Below are 27,846 nucleotides of genomic sequence, written 5' to 3' on the forward strand. Positions count from 1 at the left end.
CGTAAAGAACAGTTACACTGTAGTATAAACACACACATACACTGAGTGGTTATACAGTGATTTATATATATTAATGAACCAATAAAAGAATGTTTTAAATATTTCTGTCATGAAGAATGTATAACAGGTAAGGAAGATTTATATATACATATAGACAAACACACAGTGGTTATATAGCATTACACACACAAAGAACAGTTATACAGTGATTTTTCTGTTTGTATACATATAAACAAACAAAGAATAGTTATGCAATGATTTTTATGTTTGTATACATATGGACAAATACACAAAGAACAGTTATACAGTGATTTTTATGTTTGTATACATATAAACAAACACACAAAGAATAGTTATGCAATGATTTTTATGTTTGTAAACATATAGACAAACACACAAAGAACAGTTGTACAGTGTTTTTCTGTTTGTACATATATAGGCAAATGCACAAAGAATAGTTGTACAGTGATTTTTCTGTTTGTACACATATAGACAAACACACAAAGAACAGTTGTACAGTGTTTTTCTGTTTGTACATATATAGGCAAATGCACAAAGAACAGTTGTACAGTGATTTTTCTGTTTGTACACATATAGACAAACACACAAAGGACAGTTATAGTGCAGTATAAACACACAAAGTGGTTATATAAATACAGCATAACACACATAAAGAACAGTTATACAATGATTCTTGATGGCGAGAAACCCACTTGAAATAATGTATATTGCTGAGTGAAGTTATTTGTCTACTGATGTGATGAATGGAAACATGAGATGTGCCTCATGTTTGTGATGGATTTTATTCCTGAAGTTATTATGATTTTATTTCAAGTTTTTTTCTATTTATATTTCTCTGTGTTTGTTATTAAAGGTTTGGTTTTCAAATCTTGTTTTCTCAGAAAAAATGTTGTTTAATATGTAATTTATATTCAGGTTATTTAGAGTTGTTTAAAAACATTTGAATGTGAAAAATATTTCACACTAATTTTGTATGTGAAGAGTTTGCTGTGTATATATTGATTTTGTATTGTTTCAGGATAATCTATGTTTAAGTGTTTTTACGTCGTGTTATCAGTGTTAAAAGATTATGGTTTTCAGTGCATGAGGCTTTCAACTCTCTCTCCACAGGCAGGTCAGAGTGTTCATACTACAACATTTCAGAGTTACGTTAAAAGTTAATTAAACTAATTTATTATAGATGAATAGAACAAATTATACAATAAAATCAAACTTTAACATAAGTTCTTACTTTTATAAAGAAACATTTTTCAGTATGTTCAGTCCCTCTTGGTATAAGAATTGTGACATTTTCACAAGTTCTTACTTTTATAAAGAAACATTTTTCAGTATGTTCAGTCCCTCTTGGTATAAGAATTGTGACATTTTCACAAGTTCTTACTTTTATAAAGAAACATTTTTCATACATTCAGTCTCTATTGGTATAAGAATTGTGACATTTTCACAAGTTCTTACTTTTATAAAGAAACATTTTTCAGTATGTTCAGTCCCTCTTGGTATAAGAATTGTGACATTTTCACAAGTTCTTACTTTTATAAAGAAACATTTTTCATATGTTCAGTCCCTTTTGGTATAAGAATTGTGACATTTTCACAAGTTCTTACTTTTATAAAGAAACATTTTTCAGTATGTTCAGTCTCTCTTGGTATAAGAATTGTGACATTTTCACAAGTTCTTACTTTTATAAAGAAACATTTTTCAGTATGTTCAGTCCCTATTGGTATAAGAATTGTGACATTTTCACAAGTTCTTACTTTTATAAAGAAACATTTTTCATATGTTCAGTCCCTTTTGGTATAAGAATTGTGACATTTTCACAAGTTCTTACTTTTATAAAGAAACATTTTTCAGTATGTTCAGTCCCTCTTGGTATAAGAATTGTGACATTTTCACAAGTTCTTACTTTATAAAGAAACATTTTTCATACATTCAGTCTTATTGGTATAAGAATTGTGACATTTTCACAAGTTTTCTTTATAAAGAAACACATTCAGTCTCTATTGGTATAAGAATTGTGACATTTTCACAAGTTCTTACTTTTATAAAGAAATATTTTTCAGTATGTTCAGTCTCTCTTGGTATAAGAATTGTGACATTTTCACAAGTTCTTAATTTTATAAAGAAACATTTTTCAGTATGTTCGGTCCCTCTTGGTATAAGAATTGTGACATTTTCACAAGTTCTTACTTTTATAAAGAAACATTTTTCATACATTCAGTCTCTATTGGTATAAGAATTGTGACATTTTCACAAGTTCTTACTTTTATAAAGAAACATTTTTCAGTATGTTCAGTCTCTCTTGGTATAAGAATTGTGACATTTTCACAAGTTCTTACTTTTATAAAGAAACATTTTTCAGTATGTTCAGTCCCTCTTGGTATAAGAATTGTGACATTTTCACAAGTTCTTACTTTTATAAAGAAACATTTTTCATATGTTCAGTCCCTTTTGGTATAAGAATTGTGACATTTTCACAAGTTCTTACTTTTATAAAGAAATATTTTTCAGTATGTTCAGTCTCTCTTGGTATAAGAATTGTGACATTTTCACAAGTTCTTACTTTTATAAAGAAACATTTTTCAGTATGTTCAGTCCCTATTGGTATAAGAATTGTGACATTTTCACAAGTTCTTACTTTTATAAAGAAACATTTTCATATGTTCAGTCCCTTTTGGTATAAGAATTGTGACATTTTCACAAGTTCTTACTTTTATAAAGAAACATTTTTCAGTATGTTCAGTCCCTCTTGGTATAAGAATTGTGACATTTTCACAAGTTCTTACTTTTATAAAGAAACATTTTTCACATGTTCAGTCCCTTTTGGTATAAGAATTGTGACATTTTCACAAGTTCTTACTTTTATAAAGAAACATTTTTCAGTATGTTCAGTCCCTCTTGGTATAAGAATTGTGACATTTTCACAAGTTCTTACTTTTATAAAGAAACATTTTTCACATGTTCAGTCCCTTTTGGTATAAGAATTGTGACATTTTCACAAGTTCTTACTTTTATAAAGAAACATTTTTCAGTATGTTCAGTCCCTCTTGGTATAAGAATTGTGACATTTTCACAAGTTCTTACTTTTATAAAGAAACATTTTTCAGTATGTTCAGTCCCTCTTGGTATAAGAATTGTGACATTTTCACAAGTTCTTACTTTTATAAAGAAACATTTTTCATATGTTCAGTCCCTTTTGGTATAAGAATTGTGACATTTTCACAAGTTCTTACTTTTATAAAGAAATATTTTTCAGTATGTTCAGTCTCTCTTGGTATAAGAATTGTGACATTTTCACAAGTTCTTAATTTTATAAAGAAACATTTTTCAGTATGTTCGGTCCCTCTTGGTATAAGAATTGTGACATTTTCACAAGTTCTTACTTTTATAAAGAAATATTTTTCATATGTTCAGTCCCTTTTGGTATAAGAATTGTGACATTTTCACAAGTTCTTACTTTTATAAAGAAACATTTTTCAGTATGTTCAGTCTCTCTTGGTATAAGAATTGTGACATTTTCACAAGTTCTTACTTTTATAAAGAAACATTTTTCAGTATGTTCAGTCCCTATTGGTATAAGAATTGTGACATTTTCACAAGTTCTTACTTTTATAAAGAAACATTTTTCATATGTTCAGTCCCTTTTGGTATAAGAATTGTGACATTTTCACAAGTTCTTACTTTTATAAAGAAACATTTTTCATATGTTCAGTCCCTCTTGGTATAAGAATTGTGACATTTTCACAAGTTCTTACTTTTTATAAAGAAACATTTTTCAGTATGTTCAGTCCCTCTTGGTATAAGAATTGTGATTTTTTTTTATAAGTTCTTAATTTTTATAAAGAAACATTTTTCATATGTTCAGTTCCTCTTGGTATAAGAATTGTGACATTTTTACAAGTTATTACTTTTATAGAGAAACATTTTTCAGTATGTTCAGTCCCTATTGGTATAAGAATTGTGACATTTTCTTTGTAATTATTTCATCTTTAATAAATTTTGAACCTGTAGTCTTACTTATTTATGAAGCTGTACAGTTGAAAATTGGACCTGTTTGCCACACCGATCTGTCACATACTGTCTTTCACAAACTACCATAAGTTCTCTGATGTTTTATGCTACACTATTTGAAGCCAAAACTTTAATCTGTTTCAACTTCTGTTTGAAATTTGTTCTTATAATGTGCATGTCAACAAACTGAATTTTTAATGGCTTTTGTTACGTAGTTATAATAACATACTTTGATACCTGTATGACATTGTTTGCTTTGTACAAATATGCTATTGTGTGTTCTTTGATTAAATAAAATTAGAAGACAAAAAAGTAAACTTAAGTTTCATTGACAGTTGATAGTAAAACAACATTTATCTAGTACTATATTTTTTGTATTTCACTTGTATTCTTTGTTAATTATTATAAACATGACTAAAATGAAAAAGTCAAACTTATGTTTGGTTAGGTAATGAAAAAATAAATAATTCTTCATTATGTTTGCAAGCTCTTCAAGCCTTACACAATCATATACCATAATGTAAGAGGCACATTTGTTGAGTGAGTTAAAACTTGTGTTGTAGAATTATCAATTAAACACAATCCAAAGAGTAATAAAACAAAAATAAACATGTATAATGTTCAGGATTCTGAGCTATTTAGAGTAAACAGATGTAGTTTCATATTACAAGATGCACTCACTGTACAAAGAAAAATGGGTAATTTATATTTTTAATGGTGTTTATTAGGTTAGTCAAACCTACAAGTTCATATAGAGTTAAGGTAGATACAGTACAAAGTTTTTCTAAAAAAAACCTACATTTGAAATTTATTTGAAAGGTTTTATAATTTGTTCAAGTGAAAGTTGACAGATTTTAATTTAAAAAATAATATTGATCTCAATGTGAAAATCAAAATAGTTATGAACACTGACTGCAGATATTCACAGATAAAGTTTTAATACAAATACTGTATTAAATAATGTGATTTTTGTAAATTGTAATTTTCACCATGGATGTTTTTGAAGCCAGAAAGGTTGACTTAGTTCTTGGCCAGTAAAGATCTCAAGTTTGTTAGTAACAGCTATTTGTTCTGTTGGGATAAACCCAACACAGGGAAAACAGGAGAGTGTCATACATCTATGTATTATGATTATTCTGTGTTCCTAATATGTACAGGTATCACATAACATAGGATCATGAAAGTTGAATTTGCTTCAAGTTATCTTTGTTTATTCTCAACATAATAACTGTGGAAGATATTTGTTGTATAAATAACAGTGTCCTTCTATAGTTGTTCAGATGATATTTGAAGGTTACGGTCCCATCATGTTATGAGAAGGTTCAGTCACATTAAGGTAAATGTGAGGTTTCTTGGAAACTAAGGAAACTTTGTTTCAGCAACCTGGTCTGAAACTAGTGTTACTTAACAAAGATTTCAAACATTACAACTTATTGAATGAATTAACTTTGGGCATTAGTATTTCTACAAGGACATAAGATATTGTCCTCAGTTAAAGCTCATCCTTGTAACTAGTGCAAGGCCAATCAAGCTTGTGAGCTTAAGTGAGGTGTGACAGTATCAACTCAGAATTAATTTGCTTGTCTTGGACCTGGACCATCCATAAAATATTCACTTCTAAACCAGATAAAAGATTCATATATAGTTTGTAAGTTGTACATAAACCATCATTTGTAATAACTGTTAGTAGTAAAAGTGATTACGAGAAAACCTACTTGCAGAGAAAATTATGTAAGAAATGGCTGGTATGGGTAGAGAAAGCACTATATAAAAAGGAGTGAACAACGTTTCAACCTTCTTCGGTCAATATCAGGTTCACAAAGAAAGAGATAACTGACTGATAGCTGACCACATGTTTGAAAGCAGTTGTGTAACTGAATGTAGGAATGTAGAGGGCATGCTTAGATATTGGATTATACTTATTAATATAGGTATAAAGGCGTTTCTTTGTATTGGTTTATTTTGGGCTTGAGTTGTTGTATAAGTAAGACTTCTTTCATTTTGTGTTTGTTTATGTTTGTTTATTTAGTATTTAGGTGTTTTCTATGGTTATGTTGTGTTTATTTGATTTGCAGTTTTCAAAAACATGTGAAGGTGACTTTTATGTTCTTTGAATCTGGTTTCCATTTTTCTACTTGTTTCTCCAGTATAGAAGTCGTGGCAGTTATCACATTGTATTTTGTAAATAATGTTGGTGTTGTGTTTGTCAGTGTAGTTTTTACATAGTATAGATCCTAGTTTTGTGCCTGGTTTTGAATAAATTTAGTATTAACTGGAATGTCTTATTTTGTTACTAGTATTTACCAAATGCATTTCCCTCTTTACAGAAGTCCCAACCACTGAAGCATACAAGATGGCCTTAGAACTCTGTATCTGCGACCCTAACCCATCAATAGACATTCCCAGTAACCAGTTATCAACCCCCGTAGAATTCACCACAATGAAGACAAACTTAATGCTCAACAACCACAACTGTATACAAACAAATGGCATAAGCATGGGCAATCCAGTATCACCAATTCTAGCCAATATTTTTTTGATGCAAGTTGAAACACAAGCAATTAACAGCATTACATCCACCACTATACTCATACAGATATGTAGATGACACGATTGCAGGATTCACATTTACAGAACACAAACTTAATTTTTCTATTACATTAACTCTATACATCCCAACATTAACTTCATATGTGAATAGGAAGAAAGCAATCAAATATCATTTCTTCACCTCAAAATTACAAGAACTGATTCACAATTTAAAACAGAAATCCACCAAAAAATTCACCCATACTGGACTATACATTCCTTGGGACTCAGCACATGAAATAAAACAGAAACTCAACATACTGAGAAAATACAGCCATAAAACTATGCTCTCCAGATAAAATTAACGATGAATTAGACAAAATAAAACAATACTTCATCAACATCAACAAGTTTCCTCCACAAACCATAGAAAACATTATATGCACACACCTAGACAAAAAGCAAAATCAACTAATAAAAGTAAATATACCCCACGATTTAAAAAATCATGAAACCATATACTGCTGCATACCATATATTCCCAACATCAGCAGGAAAATAACCAACATTTGGCAAAAACTAGTAACAAAATATCACATCCCAGTTAATACCAAATTTATTCAAAACCAGGTAGAGGGGGAGACAGTTAATCTTGTTGAGAATAGTGAGCTTGATTTAAATATGGGGGAGGCAGATATGAAGTGGCTTAAGACAAAAGTTACTGAAATTTTGTCAAGACTTGATGACTTTCACTTAATTAAAGTAAAGGTCGAAGAATTAGTGACTTCCTTTCAATATTATTCAGAGAAGGTAGAAACTATGAGTGAGGATATCACAACTTTGAGAGCTGAAGTTAAGGAGTGTAAACAGGAAAATAAAACATTAAAGCATGAAAATGAAGAATTGTGGAAGGAGATGGCAAGTTTTCGGAGGAAGATGTGTGAAGCGGAACAATATTCTTATAACTATAATGTTTTGATTGGAGGTATTCCAGAGAAGCCTGATGAGAATTTGCAAGAAGTTGTTGAGAAGATTACAACTACTTTTGGGGTTGACTGTGCTCCTACAGATATTGACACTGTTCATCATTATAGGAAAGAAAACAACTGAAAATAAGAGTCCGAGACAGATTGTTGTTAAGTTTTGTCGTAAGCAAATTAAATTTGATCTGCTTAAACTTAAGAAAACTAAATTTTCGCTCTCTTAATACTAATGATATTAAGGTCTGTAATGAATCTTATCCAGTTTATGTTAACGAACATCTCTCCCCATATTATCGTGATATTTTCATGCAAGCAAAACAAAACGGAAAGATCTTGGCTATAAATTTCTTTGGGTATCGAATGGTAATATTCTTATTAGAAATCAGAAACTACTCAGCCCATTGTTTTACGTTGCTTGATTGATCTTAATAATTTATAAATACTGCAATGGCTGATGATTTTGATGATATTGTTGGTGTTACACCAACTTTGTCTTCTCTTTCTGATTTACCAAATGTTTTTCTGTTGGTCATTTAAATTTAATACATGTTAATATTCGAAGTCTTACTCAAAATTTTGACCAATTTCTTGTTTTCTTACAATCAAGCGTTGTTAAATTTCATATAATAGCTTTTCTGAAACTTGGTTTGTTGAGGATGGATTTGTTTCCTTTTCGATTCCAGGTTACTCCTTTTATTCTTCATCTTCTGGTCTAAATAAGGCTAGTGGGTGGCAGTTTTGTTAAATTTGAGATACTGACTATGATAAAGAAGTGCAGTACATTAAGTCTGATGCTTTAATTTTATTTTGTATGATTCAAAATAAGAAATTTAATCTCTTTGTTGTTTATCGATCTCCTAGATTGCCTGTATTGAAATTTATTGATGAGCTTTCATTAGAATTGAATTTATACAAATATGATATTAATATACTTGTTGGTGATTTTAATATAGATGTTTTGGCATTTGATGATGTTTGTTATAAAATGCATATTTTAAGTTTTTTGTCTGAGAACAATCTTCATTATTATTATTTCTTCCTACACGGATAACCAATGTTACTAATTCTTGTATTGATCATTTTTTAATTAGTGGAAATACTATTAAAATTGTTATTCTTATATTGTTGAGAGTTTTTGACCGATCATTTTCCAATTGTTTTATGTATAGACATTTTATCGGATCTAGAACATGTCTCAAATGTTCAAAAGATTAAGTTTAATGAATTGAGTTCTTGTTTGAATTTTTCAGATTGGTCCTGTGTTATGAATTGTTCTGATGTTAATGTTGCTTATGATAATTTTGCTGAAGTGTTAACTGATTGTATTCAAAGTTGTACTACTACTGTTTCTGTGTCACGAAAGTTTAGAAAAATTAAGCCATGGATTACCAGTGAATTGGTTTTGTTAATGATTAAAAGAGATAAGTTAAAAAAGAAAGTACATCAATTTCCTGATGATATTTATCTAAAGATTAGATTTAAGTGTTTAAGGAATTATGTTGTTAGCTTGACCCGTAAGACTAAATGGACTTATTATCATAACCTGTTTAAGAATGCTAAAACTATTAAACAGAATTGGAATATTGTTAACTCTATTATTGATGTTAAAAAAAAAAAATAAGAAATTTTGTAATTTTGGTACTACTGATTTATCTGATTTGAATTATTTTTTTGTTAATGTTGCTAAATCTACTTGCTCCAATCCTAAATTTTGTTCTCAGGGCATGCCTCCTGCTCCTTCTTCTTCTTGTTACCTATATCCTGTTACTGTATCTGAAACTATGAATAATATTTTCTCCTTATCAAATTCAGCTTCTAATGGTGTAGATGGTGTTTGGTTAAGATTTTGAAAGCTAATGCTAATCTTTTTGCACCAATTTTGACTTTTTTAATTAATTTATCTTTTACTCAAGGGAAGTTTCCTAATGCTTTAAAGTTATCATTGGTCATTCCTATTTATAAATCTGGTAATATTTCTGATTTTACGAATTATAGACCTATTTCCTTATTAATACATTTCTCTAAACTATTTGAAAAATCTATGAAGATTAGAATTTTATCATTTCTTGATAGACATTCAGTTTTGTCTCCTTCTCAATTTGGCTTTCGGCCTGGGCTTGGAACGGAGGTTGCTGTTGCTAAACTTGTGGGAAGTATTACAGAAGCTTTGGATTCTGATCTTCATCCAATTGCTGTTTTTCTTGACTTAGCCAAAGCTTTTGATTCTGTTAATCATAAAATATTGTTAAATAAATTATCTTATTATGGTTTTAGAGGCATTGTTTTTTGATTGGTTTTTTTCTTACTTTCACAATAGAAAGCAATCAGTTTGTATCCATAATAATTATAGTGATTGGCTTACAATTAATGTTGGAGTACCACAAGGTTCTGTTCTGGGCCCTTTATTATTTCTCATTTATATAAATGATATTCTTTACCAACAGTTTTTTGGAGATATCCAAGCCTATGCCGATGATATTGCTGTTGTTTATAGTAAGCCAAATCTAATTAATGAAGCCATTATTTCTAGTGATCTTAATAAAATTAAAATTGGCTTTTCTGTAATGACTTATCCTTAAATATATCTAAATCTTTTCTTCTTCAGTTTAACCTTTATGGTGTCATTCCAGCTTTTCCTTCTATTTTTTATCATTCTAGTGATTGTTATACTTACCCTAATTGTAAGTGTCCCAAATTGACTCAAGTTTCCTCTGTTAAATATTTAGGAATTATTTTAGATCGAAAATTAAATTGGCAATTTCATATTAATTCTTTAGTTAATAAATTAAAATATAGTTCTATGCTAATTTTGAACTTAGTCATTGTGCTCCTTATCATATTTTGTTAAGTGTATATTATGCTCTCTTTCAATCTTTCTTACAATATTGTATTTCAATTTGGGGTGGCACATATAAGACTTTTTTTAATTCCTATTCACAAGTTGCAAAAAAGTGTTTTCTCTCTTATTTTTTACTCATAGGCTTGATACCGATTTCAGTAAATTTAACTCCCCTCTTTCATATGATAAACTTTATTTATATTTTTTAGCTTTATCTACATTGCATGTTTCTTTTAATAGGCCTTTTAAAGTCACTTCATATTTTACACGACTTCAATCTTTTTTTCCAATTAATGTACCCACACCACGTAAAACAGTTACACTTCATCAATATCTTTATTTGGCACCTCGTATTCATAATTTTATTCCTTATAGTATAAGATCTTCTATTAATCGTGTTAATCAAAAGAAATACTTAAAACAATGGATCTTAAATACTGATGATAATATTCTGGGAACTTTATATTGATTTTGTAAGTTTTGATTTTACATTATTATGTGTTTAACCATCACAGGACGAGTTAACTCTTTGTTGATGGTTTTATATTGATATTTGATTTTTTGTGTCTAATTTATTGCTTAATAAATTTATTATTATATTATTATTATTATATACAATGTAAAAACTACACTGACAAACTCAACACCAATGTGATAACTGCCAAAACTTCTATATTGGAGAAACAAGTAGAAAAATGGAAACCAGATTCAAAGAACACAAAAAGTCACCTTCACACGTTTTCGAACACTGCAAATCAAATCAACACAACATAACCATAGAAAACACCCAAATACTAACTAAACAAACAAATGTAAAATGAAAGAAGCCTTACTTGTACATCTCAAGCCCATAATAAACCAATACAAAGGAATATCTTTATACTTATATTCATAAATATAATCCAACATCTGAGCACACCCTCTACATTCTTACACTCAATTACACAACTGCCTTCAAACATGTGGTCAGCTATCAGTCAGTTACCTCTTTCTTTGTGAACCTGACAATGACCAAAGAAGGTCGAAACGTTGTTTGCTCCTCCGTTTTGTGGTTTCTGTACCCACACCAGCCATTTTTTGCATAATTTGTTAGTAGTAATTGTTGTTATAAATGTTATAATTGATATGTTTGTATATTAAAATGTATTTGTGTTAAAAAACAAAACAAAGTGTCTATTAATCTTGTTGACAAGTAGCATAAATTTGTTACATAATAAATAGGAAACTTGTCTGAAATAAAGTATAATACATGACACTTGGGTGGATGTTCTGTTACTTAACAAACCTATGAGCTCTGTAAGTTATATCCTGAGGGAATCTTCTGTCACTTAGCAGACATATATGATATCTCTAGCAGATATGTTCACATGATTTTACCATATAAACACACAAACAGTATTTGTATGTGTATAAACATGAACATTTGTATGTGTATCAAGATAAAAGTTTTTGTTCCTGTTTTTATACAATAAATAAAAAATATAATTTTTTAACTTTATATTTATTAGTATTTTAATAATTAAATTAGGAATTAAAGATCACACGAAGTGTTTCTACTGTGATGGAGGACTTTGCAGCTGGGACCCTGGAGATGACCCTTGGACTGAACACGCAAAATGGTTTTGCAATTGTGGTTTTGTTCGAATTAACAAGGGTGACGACTTTATAAAAAAGTGTTTCTCAGAATCAAAATCTCTTCACAATGTGGTGAGTATTTTTGAAGGAGTGTGTTTTATACCTAATCATAGCAACAGTATACTTATTTTTAAGAAGAGTTGAATTTAATTGAACAAATGCAAACATAGATTTGTTTAATATGTCCTCTGAAAACTAAGAGGAAAATGTATGCTTACTGATAAAAGAGATCTTAAAGAAGTGAATATTATAAATAGACACATTTTATATCACTTTGACAGAGGAAGGCAAAAAACATATTGAATGTGCTTCACTAAACCTTGTAAGTATTTAGTATGTGGAGAAGGACATTATTTTACAATGGTAGTTATCTGCATACAAACTGTTGATAGTATAAGTTGACCAGTATAATAGTACTTTTGTTCATTTTTGTAGTTTTATATTTCATAACCTCTAGAACCTCCTGAATATTTAGTATAAATACTTATTTTCTCCACCATATCACTAAATCTAGCTGTTATCATCAACGTACAATACAATTAAATAAACAATATTAGGAAATGGGAAAAACGTTTCTATAGAATCACTACACTACAGGATAATATTTTAAGTTCATAATTTCAGATCGTTTCTGATATAGTTAGTTTTTAATATTTTATTTTTCTTTCTTGTCCTTTACCATTTACTGTTCATCTCAAGTATTCAGTGTCTCTGAGACATATTACAGTTGTTTTGTTTGAGATATTCTACCCTTTGGCAAAATGTTCATTCAGTGTGCAATACAATAAGCCATGAGAATGAAGTAGTGTGATTATATTTAAAATTAACAAAATGCAATAGTGAGTTCTAAATACAATTTAAACTATCTCTAACTACAACATATTTAGGTAAGAAACAACCATAACTGTAATCAATCAGGCAGCAAAAAATACTCTAGTTAGTTATGTAATTAGAGACAACAGCTGCTTAATTTAAAATCAACTGTTGTAAGATCATAATGGGCTCTTTCTAATGGATATACACGTGTGTGTAAAAATGTATCTCTGAATGGCTGGTATGGGTATTAACACTTTTACTAATAAAGCAGAGAACATTTCCACTTTCCTGGGTCATCTTCAGGTTAAAAAAGTGTTAATACCCATACCAGCCTTTCTGAGATACATTTTTACTTCAAGTGGGTTTTCTGTCATCAAGAATGTGTGTGTGTAATATCTGCTTGTAATCTATAAAGCTCAAACAAATCTGTTGAAAATGGGTGTGACAGCTGTCGGGGTTGAAAAATATTATTTCTTTTTTGAGTTTTATTCATTCAAAGAACATTGAAGTGAATGAACCAAAAGGTTATGTAATCATTTGCTTGTCTAGACGTACCTCTCTAAATTCAACTACCGTTGTATTGAAGCTACAGAGAACCAAAGTAGAAAAATTTCCTTGCTTGTTGGTCACATGACATCTGACAAGCTCTTCCATTGTCTGTGCTTATTTAACAATGAATTTGGGACATGGAACTCAAGCAGATTTGATTATTTCAACAATATGCATAAGGAAATTAAAAGACTTGAAAATTCCTCCAGTCATGTATTTTTGACTCTAGGCCTAGCAAGATTTGGAAAATCATGGATTGAATTCCAAGTAAATAATCAACATAAAATAAATTTGCAAATGCACATTGAAAAGTTGAAGAGGAATATACTTTTTTTTTTAAATAATTGAAGTAGTATTATATTTGGATGAACAACAATTAACATTTAGAGGGCAGAATAAATCACTAGAGTCTGCTAACTGAAGCAGTTATGTGGAATTAGTAAATTTGTGCAAGAAATATGATCCATTATTGAAACTCCATTTAAAGAAATCAAGTGTTTTTCTCTGGCCCATCAAAGGATGAATTGTAAATAAAGACTGATAGTTTCTATGAAGATGTAATAAACTTATTCAATCAAAACAAAAGGAGGTTAGAATTAACATACAAACAAAGTAGCCAAATATTTCTTGTGTTTGTCTTTAATTGGAAGTACTTAATCTGAAATATAATAATGACTGCAAGTAATTAATTTTGTCTTTATTGGTTGTACTGTACATATTTTTATTTTATTTTATAATTCACCATTATGCTTGTACTGTTCCATCAGGACAAATCACTGCATGCCTCTGATTGGTGTTGCTTTCATCATGTTAACTTCCAAAAATAAAAGTAGTGAATGAAATTGTTTAATATGTGACAAGAACTTTCCTTAAAGTATGTTATTTCAGAAAAATAAAAATTATAATAAATTAACTATTGTATGTAGTTAGTTGCACACAGATTCTGAATAGTTAACCTTCAAGATGATTTTGATATGGAGTGATTCTATATAGTTAACCTACAAAATGATTTTGATGTGGAGTGATTCTGATTAGTTAACCTGTAAGATGATTTTGATATGGAGCATTTTTGGTTTTAACATAAAATGTTTATTTTATTTTACATATCTTCTATATCATTAATTCCATCTATTGTCATCAACATACAGTGCAATGAAATGTTTGACATTTAAAAATGAAAATATGTATATACCTTTTAGCTTGTAGAAATCTTTAGAAACTTGTTTTTTAATGGTATTTTTAATTTTCCTTTCCAGTTGTTTGTCTTTTATTATTTATACCAATACATCAACTGCTGCCAGTAGGGCTTTATTATTGATGAAACTTTATAGAATGGAATGACAACTGCCTGTTGTGGAAACACAAGTGTAGAGGACAATGTTTTAAAAGTCTTCTGCCTTTCATCTTCATGAATACTCTCCCTAAACAATCTATCAAAGAATAGCTTTATTATTATTATATGATAACTCCCATACAAAGGCTTTTTCACTGACACGTCACGTACGTTAAGGACAGCATCTTATACACTTTCACAATCTAGACAATAACAAGTTAAACTTTTAGAAATAATTAAACCATTCATGTATGATTTCTTAAGATACAAATAATACATATTAACTAAAATATAGAAGTGAGACCTAAATACCACCTCTTGGGGTGGATTCCTGTATATAGTGAGGGAACCTCCCAGAATATACCCATTGAGGTTACTCCCCATGCAACTTTGAATTCTTCCAGAAGAGTTATAGTTGAGAGGGATTTAGACAACATTCCTGAGTCAGAAATCCTTGGTGGTTTCTCCAGCCTAGGTGTTACTACGGTATGCCAAATCTTCACTCACAAAGACAGAATTATGGACCCTGCCAATGTTCTGATACTAACGTTTACATCATCTTGTCCTATATTATATATTATAATGTTAACTTTATTGATATATATTCATAGTAAAGTAGTTTAATTAAGTTTTAAATATAATGCCATGCAGTGTCCCAACAGAGAAAGTGTTAATAAACCAACCATAACATATTACAGCTGATGACCATAAATACATGGCAGATAGCACAATATGAGTAAGAAGACAAAGATTTAGAAACAGCTATATTAATGTTATTGAGTGTATGTCTTATTTTACTATTTAATTGTGCCTACTCTGCCACTGCTTACCTTTCCTGTCTATGTAGAACTAAATCAAGGCAAGAATCGTTTCTGTTGTCACATGAGGACTTTTGTAATTCCATGGTGCTTTTTGTCTTTCATATTATTACCCATTAACTTCCAGCAGTTTTTAAAAAGGTTGAGCTGTGCTCTAAGCATGTATTGATCATCTGCTTTTGAAGATATTCCTTCACCTGACACTATGAAATAACACCAGCGTAGTCTCTTTAATACACATAGCATACATTTTATATTTATTTCATGTTTACTAAATAGAATGCATGTTTTCACCAAAGTGATCTGGAATTATTGGCTTTAATGAAGGTTTGAAATACTTGTCAATATTTACATTGCCTTTCACAAAATGCAGGTGTCCCACACCATGGCCAAAGAAAACTCTCTCTATCACCTAACTCTGCAGATGCTTCATATTTGCATTGATACGTGCTGGATAAAATTTCTCCAGACCAACATCACATGAAGTCTTTCAATGAGACGGTCAAGGTTTAACTTTAATTTATCTCCACATTACTTCCAGCTAGCTCTTTGGGCCAGTTCTTCATATTATTGGTCATTAACCAGTGTTTCTTTCTTGGCCTGATTGCTGATAGATTGGATAAGCTGATTTGTGTATGTGGTGAAAATGACCACAGAAGTTTTGTGCCATTTTTTCATGAGGTTTTTTTGTTGTTGTTGTCTTTCTAATACACACTGGAGAGATTTACATATTTTGATTTAAGTTAAAAAAACAACTTTTACACTGTAGGTAAATATAAAAGAATATATTTTTATTTAAATCAGCATTTTGCTTTTATGGCATCTTCAGAGTTAATATACATAACTGTTTTCTTACATAACATTTTCTCCTTATAATGATTTAGCCATAGAATACATAACTTGTAAATGTTTTAAAACAGCACAAAAGATAATACAGGATTAACCTTAATTGAGTAAGAATACCAAAATACGTTTCACTTTGAATCTTATTTTTATTCCCACATATATGTCAAACTGTAACTATAGTGAAAATTTAATGATTTTACCAAGCAGAAGATTGTAATGTTTAAGCTGCTTTCCCATCAGCATCTAGTTGTTCTTTGTTCTCTCGATTCATAAATATTGGAACAACTTAAACAGTTATCAGTTGTCTTTGATGTCTAGTTGGTTGATTTCTGCTTTTCACCCTGGACAATTTAAATAAAGTTACCAGAACTCTGTTTATCTGAACTCGTTGGCTGTGGTGCATTTAATTGGAAAATGTCATATTGAAAACAGTTTTGAAGTAAAATTTAATTAATATCAAATTATGTAAAGAAAGTTTGTCACATTTTTTCCACAGGTCAGACCCTGTTCTTCAAATGGAATTGTGTCTGAAAATGATATAATTGAGAGACTGATGCAGTCTAGTATGATCAAGTCCATTCTGCAGGAAGGCCTGTTTGATGCTAGGGAAGTTCGACTTGCACTAAGCCACCAGGTGCAACAGACTGGAATGGGATTTTCAACTTTGGATGATTTGTGTGAAGCAGTCTTAAAATACAGACAGATATGTTCTGAGAAGTCAAGGTCAGTTTGTACTTATTTATATAAAACAGATTCATAAACCTTACAATATACAATTCCAAGAGATCTGTATTGAAGTGAAGTATTGACCACACTGTGATCAAACTATAACACACATGGAACTATACTAGTTGCAAACACTGGGCAGACTTGAGAGAAAGACACCTAGAACTAGCATAGCCTTGTGTACGTTTTAAACTTGAGTGACAACCAGGGCACGACTGCTGTCTGCAGTTAACCATGAGTACATTCTAAATTTGAGTGACAACAAGGGTATGACTGCTGTCTGTCATGAACCATGAGGACATTTTAAACTTGAGCAACTACGAGGGCATGACTGCTGTCTGCTGTTAACCATAGGTACAGTCATGTGAAAAATTAGGACACCCTATGAGAGCCTGTGTATTTTTGTAACATTTTTAGATATATAGATATTGAATCTCAATTTTAACAATAGTGAGATATTATAGGAATATAACTAGACAATTAAAACTGAAGAAAAGACTTTTTAACATCTTTTGTAAATTTAATTATACAAAAATGCATATTCTAACTGAGAAAAAAGTTAGGATACCATACCCCCTAATAGCTAGTTTACCCCTTTTGGCTGAAATAACTGCAGTGAGATGCTTCTTGTTGCCATCTACCAGTGTCTGACATTGGTCTGAAGAAAGTTTGGCCCACTCCTCAATGCAAAATTCTTTCAGGTGTGAGATGTTTGAGGAGTTTCTTGCATGTACAGCCCATTTCAAGTCACCCCACAGCACCTCAATGGGATTAAGATCTGGGCTTTGACTAGGCCATTCCAGGACTCTCCATTTCTTAGTTTTCAGCCAGTCCTTGGTAGATTTACTGGTATGTTTTGGGTCATTGTCGTGTTGCAGGGTCCAGTTCCGCTTCAGCTTTAATTTTCGTACAGATGGTCTCACACGATCCTCAAGCACCCTCTGATACACAGTAGAATTCATGGTGGTTTCTATGATTATGAGCTGTCAAGGTCCTGCTGCAGCAGAGCAGCCCCAAACCATGACACTTCAACCTTCATACTTCACAGTTGGTATGAAGTTCTTTTCCTGGAATGCTGTATTTGGTTTACGTCAAACGTGTCCTCTGTTCTGGTGTCCAAATAATTCAATTTTGGACTCATTTGTCCAAAGAACATTATTCCAGAAGTCCTGGTCTTTGTCTACATTCTCTTGGCAAACTTCAGTCTGGTCTTGATGTTTCTCTTAGAGTGCAAAGGTTTTCTCCTTGCACACCTCCCATGCAAATTAAACTTGTGCAATCTCTTTCTGATTGTAGAGGCATGCTCTTTCACATCAACAGTAGCCAGAGCCTGCTGTAGGTCCTGTGATAACATGTTATGTGTTTAGAGACCTCTTTTAGCATCTTGCGGTCTGCTCTCGTGGTGAACTTGCTTGGACAACCAGACCTGGGCATGTTGGCAGTTGTTTTGAAAACCCTCCACTTGTTGACTATTTTCCGGACAGTGGAATGGCTGATTTCAAAATATTTTGGGATCTTTTTAAATCCCTTACCAGATTCGTAAGCTGCTACAGTTTTCTTTCTGAAGGCCTCAGACAGCTCTTTTGCTCTCATCATGGTGCTCACTCTCACTTCAGCAGTCAGGAGCACACCAAACTAAATGTCTGAGGTTTAAATAGGGCAAGCCTCATTCAAAATGCTGAGTAACGATCTTCTAATCATGTGCACCTGGTGTGATACACCTGAGTGTGAGTTGAGCCATTTTAAGTGGAAATAAATGTGGGGGTGTCCTAACTTTTTCCTCAGTTAGAATATGCATTTTTGTAGAATTACATGTACAGAAGATTTTGAAAAGTCTTTTTTTTCAGTTTTAATTGTTTAGTTATGTTCCTATAATCTCTCAGTATTGTTAAAATTGAGATTAAATATCTGTATATCCAAAAATGTTACAAAAATACACAAGCTCTCATAGGGTGTCCTAACTTTTTCACATGACTGTCCATTTTGAACTTGAGTGACAACAAGGGTACGACTGCTGTCTGTCGTTAACTACCGAGAGATTAAATATTCTTCAATATTTGCCACCACTGAAGTGAAAACAAATGAAACAAATCTCTGCAGTCACTACTGCGTTTGTTTAAATTTGTGTTAATTGTATGACTATTCCAGCGATAATGTACACACATCAATAATCTGTTGTGTTTACACCCATCTGTTAGGTTGTGAAGCATTTGATGTTAATGATGTTATTTTGAAGTAACATGCAAATTACAATGGCAAACAGGTAGTGGTGAGATAATTTTATATTTGTATTAACGAATTTCTATGAAATTAACAGATGCAAGTAAACAAAAATATATTATGCTTATTATGATACAGGAATGGCCAGGGTTCCTATTTAAGTATGAAATAAACATTAACTTGAGAGCAAAAACATTATGGAACTGGATTGTTGATTGAAAGTTACACAGTTTTATTACGAGATAGTGTTACAAACTAAATGTGTTTACTAGAAGGTGCACAGTTTTATCATGTGATAGTGTTACAAAACTAAATGTGTTTACTAGAAGGTGCACAGTTTTATCGTGAGATAGTGTTACAAAACTAAATGTGTTTACTAGAAGGTGCACAGTTTTATCATGAGATATTGTTGCAAATCTCAGTGGGTTGTCAACTGGAAATTTCATAGTTTTACTGATTAATAAGGTTTCAACTCTTTACAAACTGTAACATGAGTGTGTTGATAACTGGAAGTTGTCAAGTAACAAGGTGCCAGTTCACTTCGTTCACCACAACTTTTAACGTTATATATCAAAGCAGATGATACAGCTGTACTGGTTACTTATAAACATGGTTCACAACAACTTTTAACATCAGAAATGAAAACTACATGTTTAAAAACGGCTGGTGTGGGTAGAGAAAGCACTAATAGAGGAGCAAACAAAGTTTCAACCTTCTTCGGTCATTGTCAGGTTCACAAAGAAAGAAAGGGTTACTGACGGGTAGCTGACCACATGTTTGTAGGCGGTTGTGTAATTGAGTGCAGGAAAGTAGAGGGCGTGCTTAGATGTTGAGTATATATATTAATATAGGTATAAAGGTGTTCCTTTTTATTGGTTTATTTTGGGCTTGAGTTGTATAAGTAAGTCTTTAATTTTGCATTTGTTTATGATTGTTTCTTTATTTAGTATTTAGTGTTTTCTATGGTTCTGTTGTGTTGATTTGATTTGCAGTGTTTGAAAATGTGTGAAGGTGATTTTTTGTGTTCTTTGAATCTGGTTTCCATTTTTCTACTTGTTTCTCCAATATAGAAGTTTTGGCAGTTATCACATTGGTGTTGAGTTTGTCAGTGTAGTTTTTACATTGTATAGACCTTAGTTTTGTACCTGGTTTTGAATAAATTTGGTATTAACTGGGATGTCATATTTTGTTACTAGTTTTTGCCAAATGTTGGTTATTTTCCTGCTGATGTTGGGAATATATGGTATGCAGCAGTATATGGTTTCATGATTTTTTAAATCGTGGGGTATATTTACTTTTATTAGTTGATTTTGCTTTTTGTCTAGGTGTGTGCATATAATGTTTTCTATGGTTTGTGGAGGAAACTTGTTGATGTTGATGAAGTATTGTTTTATTTTGTCTAATTCATCGTTAATTTTATCTGGAGAGCATAGTTTTATGGCTGTATTTTCTCAGTATGTTGAGTTTCTGTTTTATTTCATGTGCTGAGTCCCAAGGAATGTATAGTCCAGTATGGGTGAATTTTTTGGTGGATTTCTGTTTTAAATTGTGAATCAGTTCTTGTAATTTTGAGGTGAAGAAATGATATTTGATTGCTTTCTTCCTATTCACATATGAAGTTAATGTTGAGATGTATAGAGTTAATGTAATAGAAAAATTAAGTTTGTGTTCTGTAAATGTGAATCCTGCAATCGTGTCATCTACATATCTGTATCAGTATAGTGGTGGATGTAATGCTGTGTTAATTGCTTGTGTTTCAACTTGTGTCATAAAAATATTGGGTAGAACTGGTGATACTGGATTCTCCATGCTTCGACCATTTGTTTGTATATAGTTGTGGTTGTTGAACATGAAGTTTGTCTTTATCGTGGTGAATTCTGTGAGGGTTGCTAATTGGTTGCTGGGAATGTCTGTTGATAGGTTATGGTTTCAGATATAGTTCTAAGGCTATCTTGCAGGCTTCAGTGGTTGGGACTTCTGTAAAGAGGGATATGACATTGAAACTGGTCATTAAGGCTTTATGATTAAGTTGATTAAGGTTAGATTTGAAATTAAAGGAGTTTTTGATGAATGAGCTGGCTGATGTTACATATTTGGAGAATGCCCATGCTATATATTTACCAAGATTGTAATTAAATGATTGATAAGTGGACATCATTGGTCATAATGGACAATCTGGTTTATGAGGTTTGGGGATGCCGTATATTTGTGGTGTGCGTGAGTCGGTCTTACGTAGGTAGGAATAAAGTGTTTGTGAAATTGTGTTGGCTTTTTTCATTTTTAGTAGTATTTTGTTTAGTTGCATTTTGTGTGTCTTTGTGTGTATTGGTTTAAATTTGTTTGTGTCTGATATAATGTTTGTCATTTTTTGGATTATTCATTCGTGTTCATTATGACTATAGCATTTCCTTTATATGCTTTTAGAATTTTAATGTTTTTGTCTTGTTTTAGGTTTTTAATGGAATTAATGTCTTTTGTAAGGTTGTTTTTAGTTTTCTGTTTTATGAAATTATGTTAATGGTTTTGTGAGAAATTGTTTTGAAAAAATCATTTAAGATGATTTTAGGTGTTTCTGGAAAATGTAAATTTTTCATTTTTTTTGGGAAGTTTGGCTGTTAGATATCAATAAAATTGTTGAAGTTGTCTTCTTTCTGTTGATTCCTTTCGGTTATTTTTTGTTGTTGTTGTTGTTTTCTCTGGAAAGTATCGCATGTCTCCTGGCTAGGTTTTCTAAACACGCTTTAATTTCTGAGGTTGGAAAGTGCCTAGGTGCTATTGTGAAGTTGAGTCCTTTGTTAACTAGATGTATTTCATCTGTGTTTAGTTGTCGGTTGGATCTGTTAATTATGAGGTTAGACAATGGTTTGTTGTGCTGGTGTCTTTTCTGTTGTTTACATCTTAGTTTCTCTTGTTTTTTGTTGTTACAGATCTTTTTGTCAATGTCATTCCTTGTGTTGATTTGGTTTATGTTTCGTTGTATAAGTCAGTGAATCTATGGTTTAATATAGCATGCCAGTTGAAAGGTCTAGATTCATTTTTTGTTTCTGTAAGTCATGTAGTTTTTTGTAAATATACCCCATGATTTAAAAATCGTGAAACCATATACTGCTGCATACCCTATATCCCCGACATCAGCAGAAAAATAACCAACATTTGACAAAAACTAGCAATAAAGTATGACATCCCAGTTAATACCAAATTTATTCAAAAACCATGCACAAAACTAAGGTCTATACTATGTAAAAACTACACTGACAAACACAACACCAACATTATTTATAAAATGCAATGTGATAACTGCTGCGACTTCTATATTGGAGAAACAAGTAGAAAAATGGAAACCAGATTTAAAGAACATAAAAAGTCACCTTCACATATTTTTAAACACTGCAAATCAGATAAACACAACATAACCATAGAAAACACCTAAATACTAAATAAACAAACACAAAATGAAAGAAGTCTTACTTGTACAACAACTCAAGCTCAAAATACACCAATACAAAGGAACACCTTTATACCTATATTAATAAATATAATCAAACATCTAAGCACACCCTCTACATTCCTACACTCAGTTATACAACTGCCTTCAAACATGTGGTCAGCTACCAGTCATTAACCCTTTCTTTCTCTGTGAACCTGACAATGACTGAAGAAGGTCAAAACATTGTTACAAACCTGGTTCACAATAACTTTTACCATCAGATCTTCTAGTTACTTAAAATCCTGGTCCATGACATCTTTTGACATTGGATATCAAAGTACATGATACAGCTGTTCTGGTTACTTATAAACTTGGTCCACAATAACTTTTAACATCAGATATGAAAGTGTATGATACAGCTGTTCTGGTTACTTACAATCTTGGTCCACAACAGTCTTTACCATGAAATATGAAAGTGGATGATACTGCTATTCAGGTTACTTATAAACTTGTTTCCCAAAAATTTTACCAGCTGTTCTTGTTACTTATAATTGTGCTCCACAACAACTTTTACCATCAGATGTGAAAGTTGATGATAACAGCTGTTCTGGTTACTTACAAAATTGGTCCACAACAACTTTAAATATCAGATATGAAAGTGGATGATATAGCTCTTCTTGTTACTTACAAACCTAGTCCCCACAACTTTTACCATTAGATGTGAAAGTGCATGACATAGCTCTTCTGGTTACTTACAAACCTAGTCCCCACAACTTTTACCATTAGATGTGAAAGTGCATGATATAGCTCTTCTGGTTACTTACAAACCTAGTCCCCACAACTTTTACCATTAGATGTGAAAGTGCATGATATAGCTCTTCTGGTTACTTACAAACCTAGTCCCCACAACTTTTACCATTAGATGTGAAAGTGCATGATATAGCTCTTCTGGTTACTTACAAACCTAGTCCCCACAACTTTTACCATTAGATGTGAAAGTGCATGATATAGCTCTTCTGGTTACTTACAAACCTAGTCCCCACAATTTTACCATTAGATGTGAAAGTGCATGACATAGCTCTTCTGGTTACTTACAAACCTAGTCCCCACAACTTTACCATTAGATGTGAAAGTGCATGACATAGCTCTTCTGGTTACTTACAAACCTAGTCCCCACAACTTTTACCATTAGATGTGAAAGTGCATGATATAGCTCTTCTGGTTACTTACAAACCTAGTCCCCACAACTTTTACCATTAGATGTGAAAGTGCATGACATAGCTCTTCTGGTTACTTACAAACCTAGTCCCCACAACTTTTACCATTAGATGTGAAAGTGCATGATATAGCTCTTCTGGTTACTTACAAACCTAGTCCCCACAACTTTTACCATTAGATGTGAAAGTGCATGATATAGCTCTTCTGGTTACTTACAAACCTAGTCCCCACAATTTTTACCATTAGATATGAAAGTTGTTGATAAGCATTTCTGGTTACTTATAAATTTGGTCTGCAACAACTTTTAACATGAAACATAGAAGTGGATGATACAGCTGTTCTGGTTGATTACAAACCTTGTTCACAACATCTTTTAACATCAGAAATGAAAGTGTATGATACAGCTGTTTTGGTTACTTACAGTCTTGTTTCACAAAAACTTTTACCATCAGATATCAAAGTGTATGATACAGCTATTCTAGTTACTGATGAACTTGGTCCACAACAGACTTTACCATCAGATAGATGATACCTTTGTTCCATTTACTTACAAACTTAGTTCACAACAATTTTTACCATCAGATATGAGAGTGGATGGTACAGCTGTTCTGGTTACTTACACACTTGGTCTATAACAGCTTTAACCATCAGTTATGAAAGTGTATGATATAGCTGTTCTGGTTCCTTACAAACTTGGTCCACAACAACTTTTAACATCAGACATGAAAGTGTAATATAGCTGATCTGGGTACTTACAAATGTTGTCCACAACAACTTTTACCACCAGATATGAAAGTGAATGATAGTGCTGTTCTAGTTACTTGCAAATTTAGTCCACAAGAAATTTTACCATCATATATGAAAGTGGATGATACACCTGTTTTTGTTACTTACAAACTTGGTTAACAACAACTTCTAACATCAGACATGAAATTGGATGATACAGTTGCTCCAGTTACTTACAAACTTGGTCCATTATAGCTGTTCTGGTTAGTTACAATCTCGGTCCACAACTTTTACCATCAGATTTGGAAGTGTATGATACAGCTTTTCTAGTTACTTTCCAACCATGTCCAAAACAGCTTTTACTATCATATATGAATGTGTATGATATAGTTGTTCTGGTTACTTACCATCCTGGTTCAGAAAGCCTTTTAAGATCATATATTTATGTGGATGATATAGCTGTTCTGGTTACCTACCAACCTGGTCCAAAACCATTTTTAATATCATGTATGAATGTGGATGATACAGTTGTTCTGGGTACTTTTCTTTCCAACCTGGTTCACAACAATTTGTAACATCAGATATGATACTCTTTCTGGTTACATAGAAACTCTTCAGCCAGAAGCAATGATTTCAAAACTACCATTACATTATTTCACATTAAGTTGCTACATAATTTATCTGTGGTAATTAGAGCTAGTCCTTGATCTTATGGATTGGTCATCTGTGATTGGTGTATTGTAGAATAAGGTAAGCAGGACATAAAGAAACGGACAAATTACAGTTTTCTCTGTGACTTCTGTAGAGTAAGGTTCAAGATGTGATGAACGAGCTGGAATATGTTAGTGTTATTTACCAAAACAATATTCTCATAACTTATGTTCAGTGGAGTGCGTACTAGTGTTTACTGATGATACAAATTACCAATTCGTGCATCTAGTTATTGACCAATGCTGATGAGAAAATATACCTTCAAAATTAATTAGAAACGGGTGTAAGGAGACATTTAATTTTGAATTAAATATGTTTTTAATCTTACATATATTAATTAGTTTAAGATGCTTGCTTTATTTACAAACTTAACTCATAACTACATGTGGGACATGATATGTCCTACTTGTTGATTGTGTTCACTCCATCAGTGATACGAATGAGACTGGTAGCAGTAAAGAAAAGTCTTCATCTTCTGTTTGGGGTTTTTCCTGTCATAAAGAGATGTCTGGAAAAGATAAAGCACAAGCTCAAAAGGAGAGAAAGGTGAACCTTTCCAAACCTAATGGTGGTGAGTTTAAATAATTTATTATTTTTAACACCAAGAAGGAGATTTTTCTTGAAATAACTTTAACTCTAGTGGAAGTTTAGAATTAATTTGTAGATACCATGATGGAGTTCTGTTGGCAGTAAACAAATTCATTTGATAAAATATTAGAATCTTATTTTAAATGGAAATTTCTTGTACAAGGTATTAAAAGTCATTTCAGTTTTTATCTATGTGGAATTGAATGTTTTATGAAACTGAATGTATTGTAAAGCTAGTTAGATAACTCGTACTTCTAAAATATATTTACTGCTAGCATTACTGTTAAAGTAGAGTTAATTAATGTTAACTGCTGATGCTTCTTTTTTAGACATCACTTTGGAAAAAGAAAATGAAAAGTTAAAGGAGCAGCAGCTGTGTAAGATCTGCATGGATCGTGAGCTGGGGGCTGTTTTTTTACCGTGTGGACATCTTTTGACCTGCCCCCAGTGTGCCCCAGCTCTTGAAATCTGTCCACTTTGCCGGAGAGAAATAACAGGAATAGTTAGGACTTTTTTCTCATAGAAAGATTTTTGTGTATATAGAACAAAAGTAGATGGAAATTTAACTACTAGTTCAAATTAACTGAAACATATTAATTGTCTTACTCTAATAGAGAAACAATGCATGGTGATGAAAAACAAAAATATGGATTAAATTTAAACTTGTTCTAAAATTTAAAATAAACTTTTAAATCCCCTGTTTCAAAATAATTATAAGTAACTGGTGGTCATTGTTTTTATGATGGGAAATTGTTACAGTGTTTCCGTGTTTTAGTTTTTTTTCAGTTCTTAATTACTAGTGTCACATCCTGAATACTATAAAATCTTAACCTGTGTGTTATTTTGCATTCAGAAGTATATGTTAAGCCTGAAGATTGTACTTACTAGAAAGTTTAATCTTGATTTTGCACTAGCTTAAGGTTTCCAGGTGGATAACACTATTTAAAAACAAATGCTGACTGAACAGTTTAATTGGAAATCATCTGTTTAACTTGCTTTTATTGGTGTTAAATAAATTGATTTGACTGCAAAAGTTTGTGTAAACGAAACTAAGGTAGTCACTTCAAGTCTTCAACAAATCCAGTGATGTAACAGTAATAATAAATGCTGTGTACACACATTTATCAAATTGTCAACAGTTGATGTCTTTTACTCCTTTCTATTTCTTGGTTTAAAATATTAGTGAAGAAACATTATTTATTTGAAGTATGGCTTAGTTGTTATTAAATTAGAACACTTTAATTTTCATATTCTACAACTATTTCTTCATAAAATGACTTGACAAATTATGAGTGGTGTAAGTTTAAAATTGTGTATTGTAACAGTTTATGTCACATTATTAATATTTAGTTTTATGATTAAATTGAAAATGTTTTGTGTGAGTGTTTGTATCTCGTTAAATGTTTAAGTGTTGTTTTATTTCTCAAGAATGTTAATCTACATGAATAATGTATATGGCTGATATGTGAATTTATCGGTACTCTGTGAAACTCCATAATAACAAACAAATATGTATTTCTTACATCATAAATCAACAAACATCTGGTTGTTACACAGTTTCTTACATCATAAATCAACAAACGTCTGGTTGTTACAGTTTCTTACATCATAAATCAACAAACGTCTGGTTGTTACAGTTTCTTACATCATAAATCAACAGACGTCCTGGTTGTTACAGTTTCTTACATCATAAATCAACAAACGTCCGGTTGTTACAGTTTCTTACATCATAAATCAACAAACGTCCGGTTGTTACAGTTTCTTACATCATAAATCAACAAACGTCCGGTTGTTACAGTTTCTTACATCATAAATCAACAAACGTCCGATTGTTACACAGTTTCTTACATCAT

The 27,846-nt window shown here is 31.5% G+C and overlaps 1 protein-coding gene across 2 annotated transcripts in view; it reads left to right on the plus strand.

Moving 5' to 3' along the window:
• The window catches only part of LOC143250446 (putative inhibitor of apoptosis), a 34,629-nt gene extending 7,254 nt beyond the window's left edge, over positions 1-27,375 (plus strand). For both annotated transcript variants that reach the window (XM_076500988.1, XM_076500989.1), the window contains exons 3-6: positions 11,909-12,087; positions 16,874-17,100; positions 25,837-25,976; positions 26,323-27,375. In XM_076500988.1, coding sequence (XP_076357103.1) covers positions 11,909-12,087; positions 16,874-17,100; positions 25,837-25,976; positions 26,323-26,516 — 740 coding nt within the window. In that variant the 3' untranslated portion in view covers positions 26,517-27,375. The remainder of the gene's footprint in view (positions 1-11,908; positions 12,088-16,873; positions 17,101-25,836; positions 25,977-26,322) is intronic.
• Positions 27,376-27,846: the final 471 nt, after the last annotated feature.

This window comes from Tachypleus tridentatus, chromosome 5 (assembly GCF_004210375.1).
Source record: "Tachypleus tridentatus isolate NWPU-2018 chromosome 5, ASM421037v1, whole genome shotgun sequence".
NCBI lineage: Eukaryota > Metazoa > Arthropoda > Merostomata > Xiphosura > Limulidae > Tachypleus > Tachypleus tridentatus.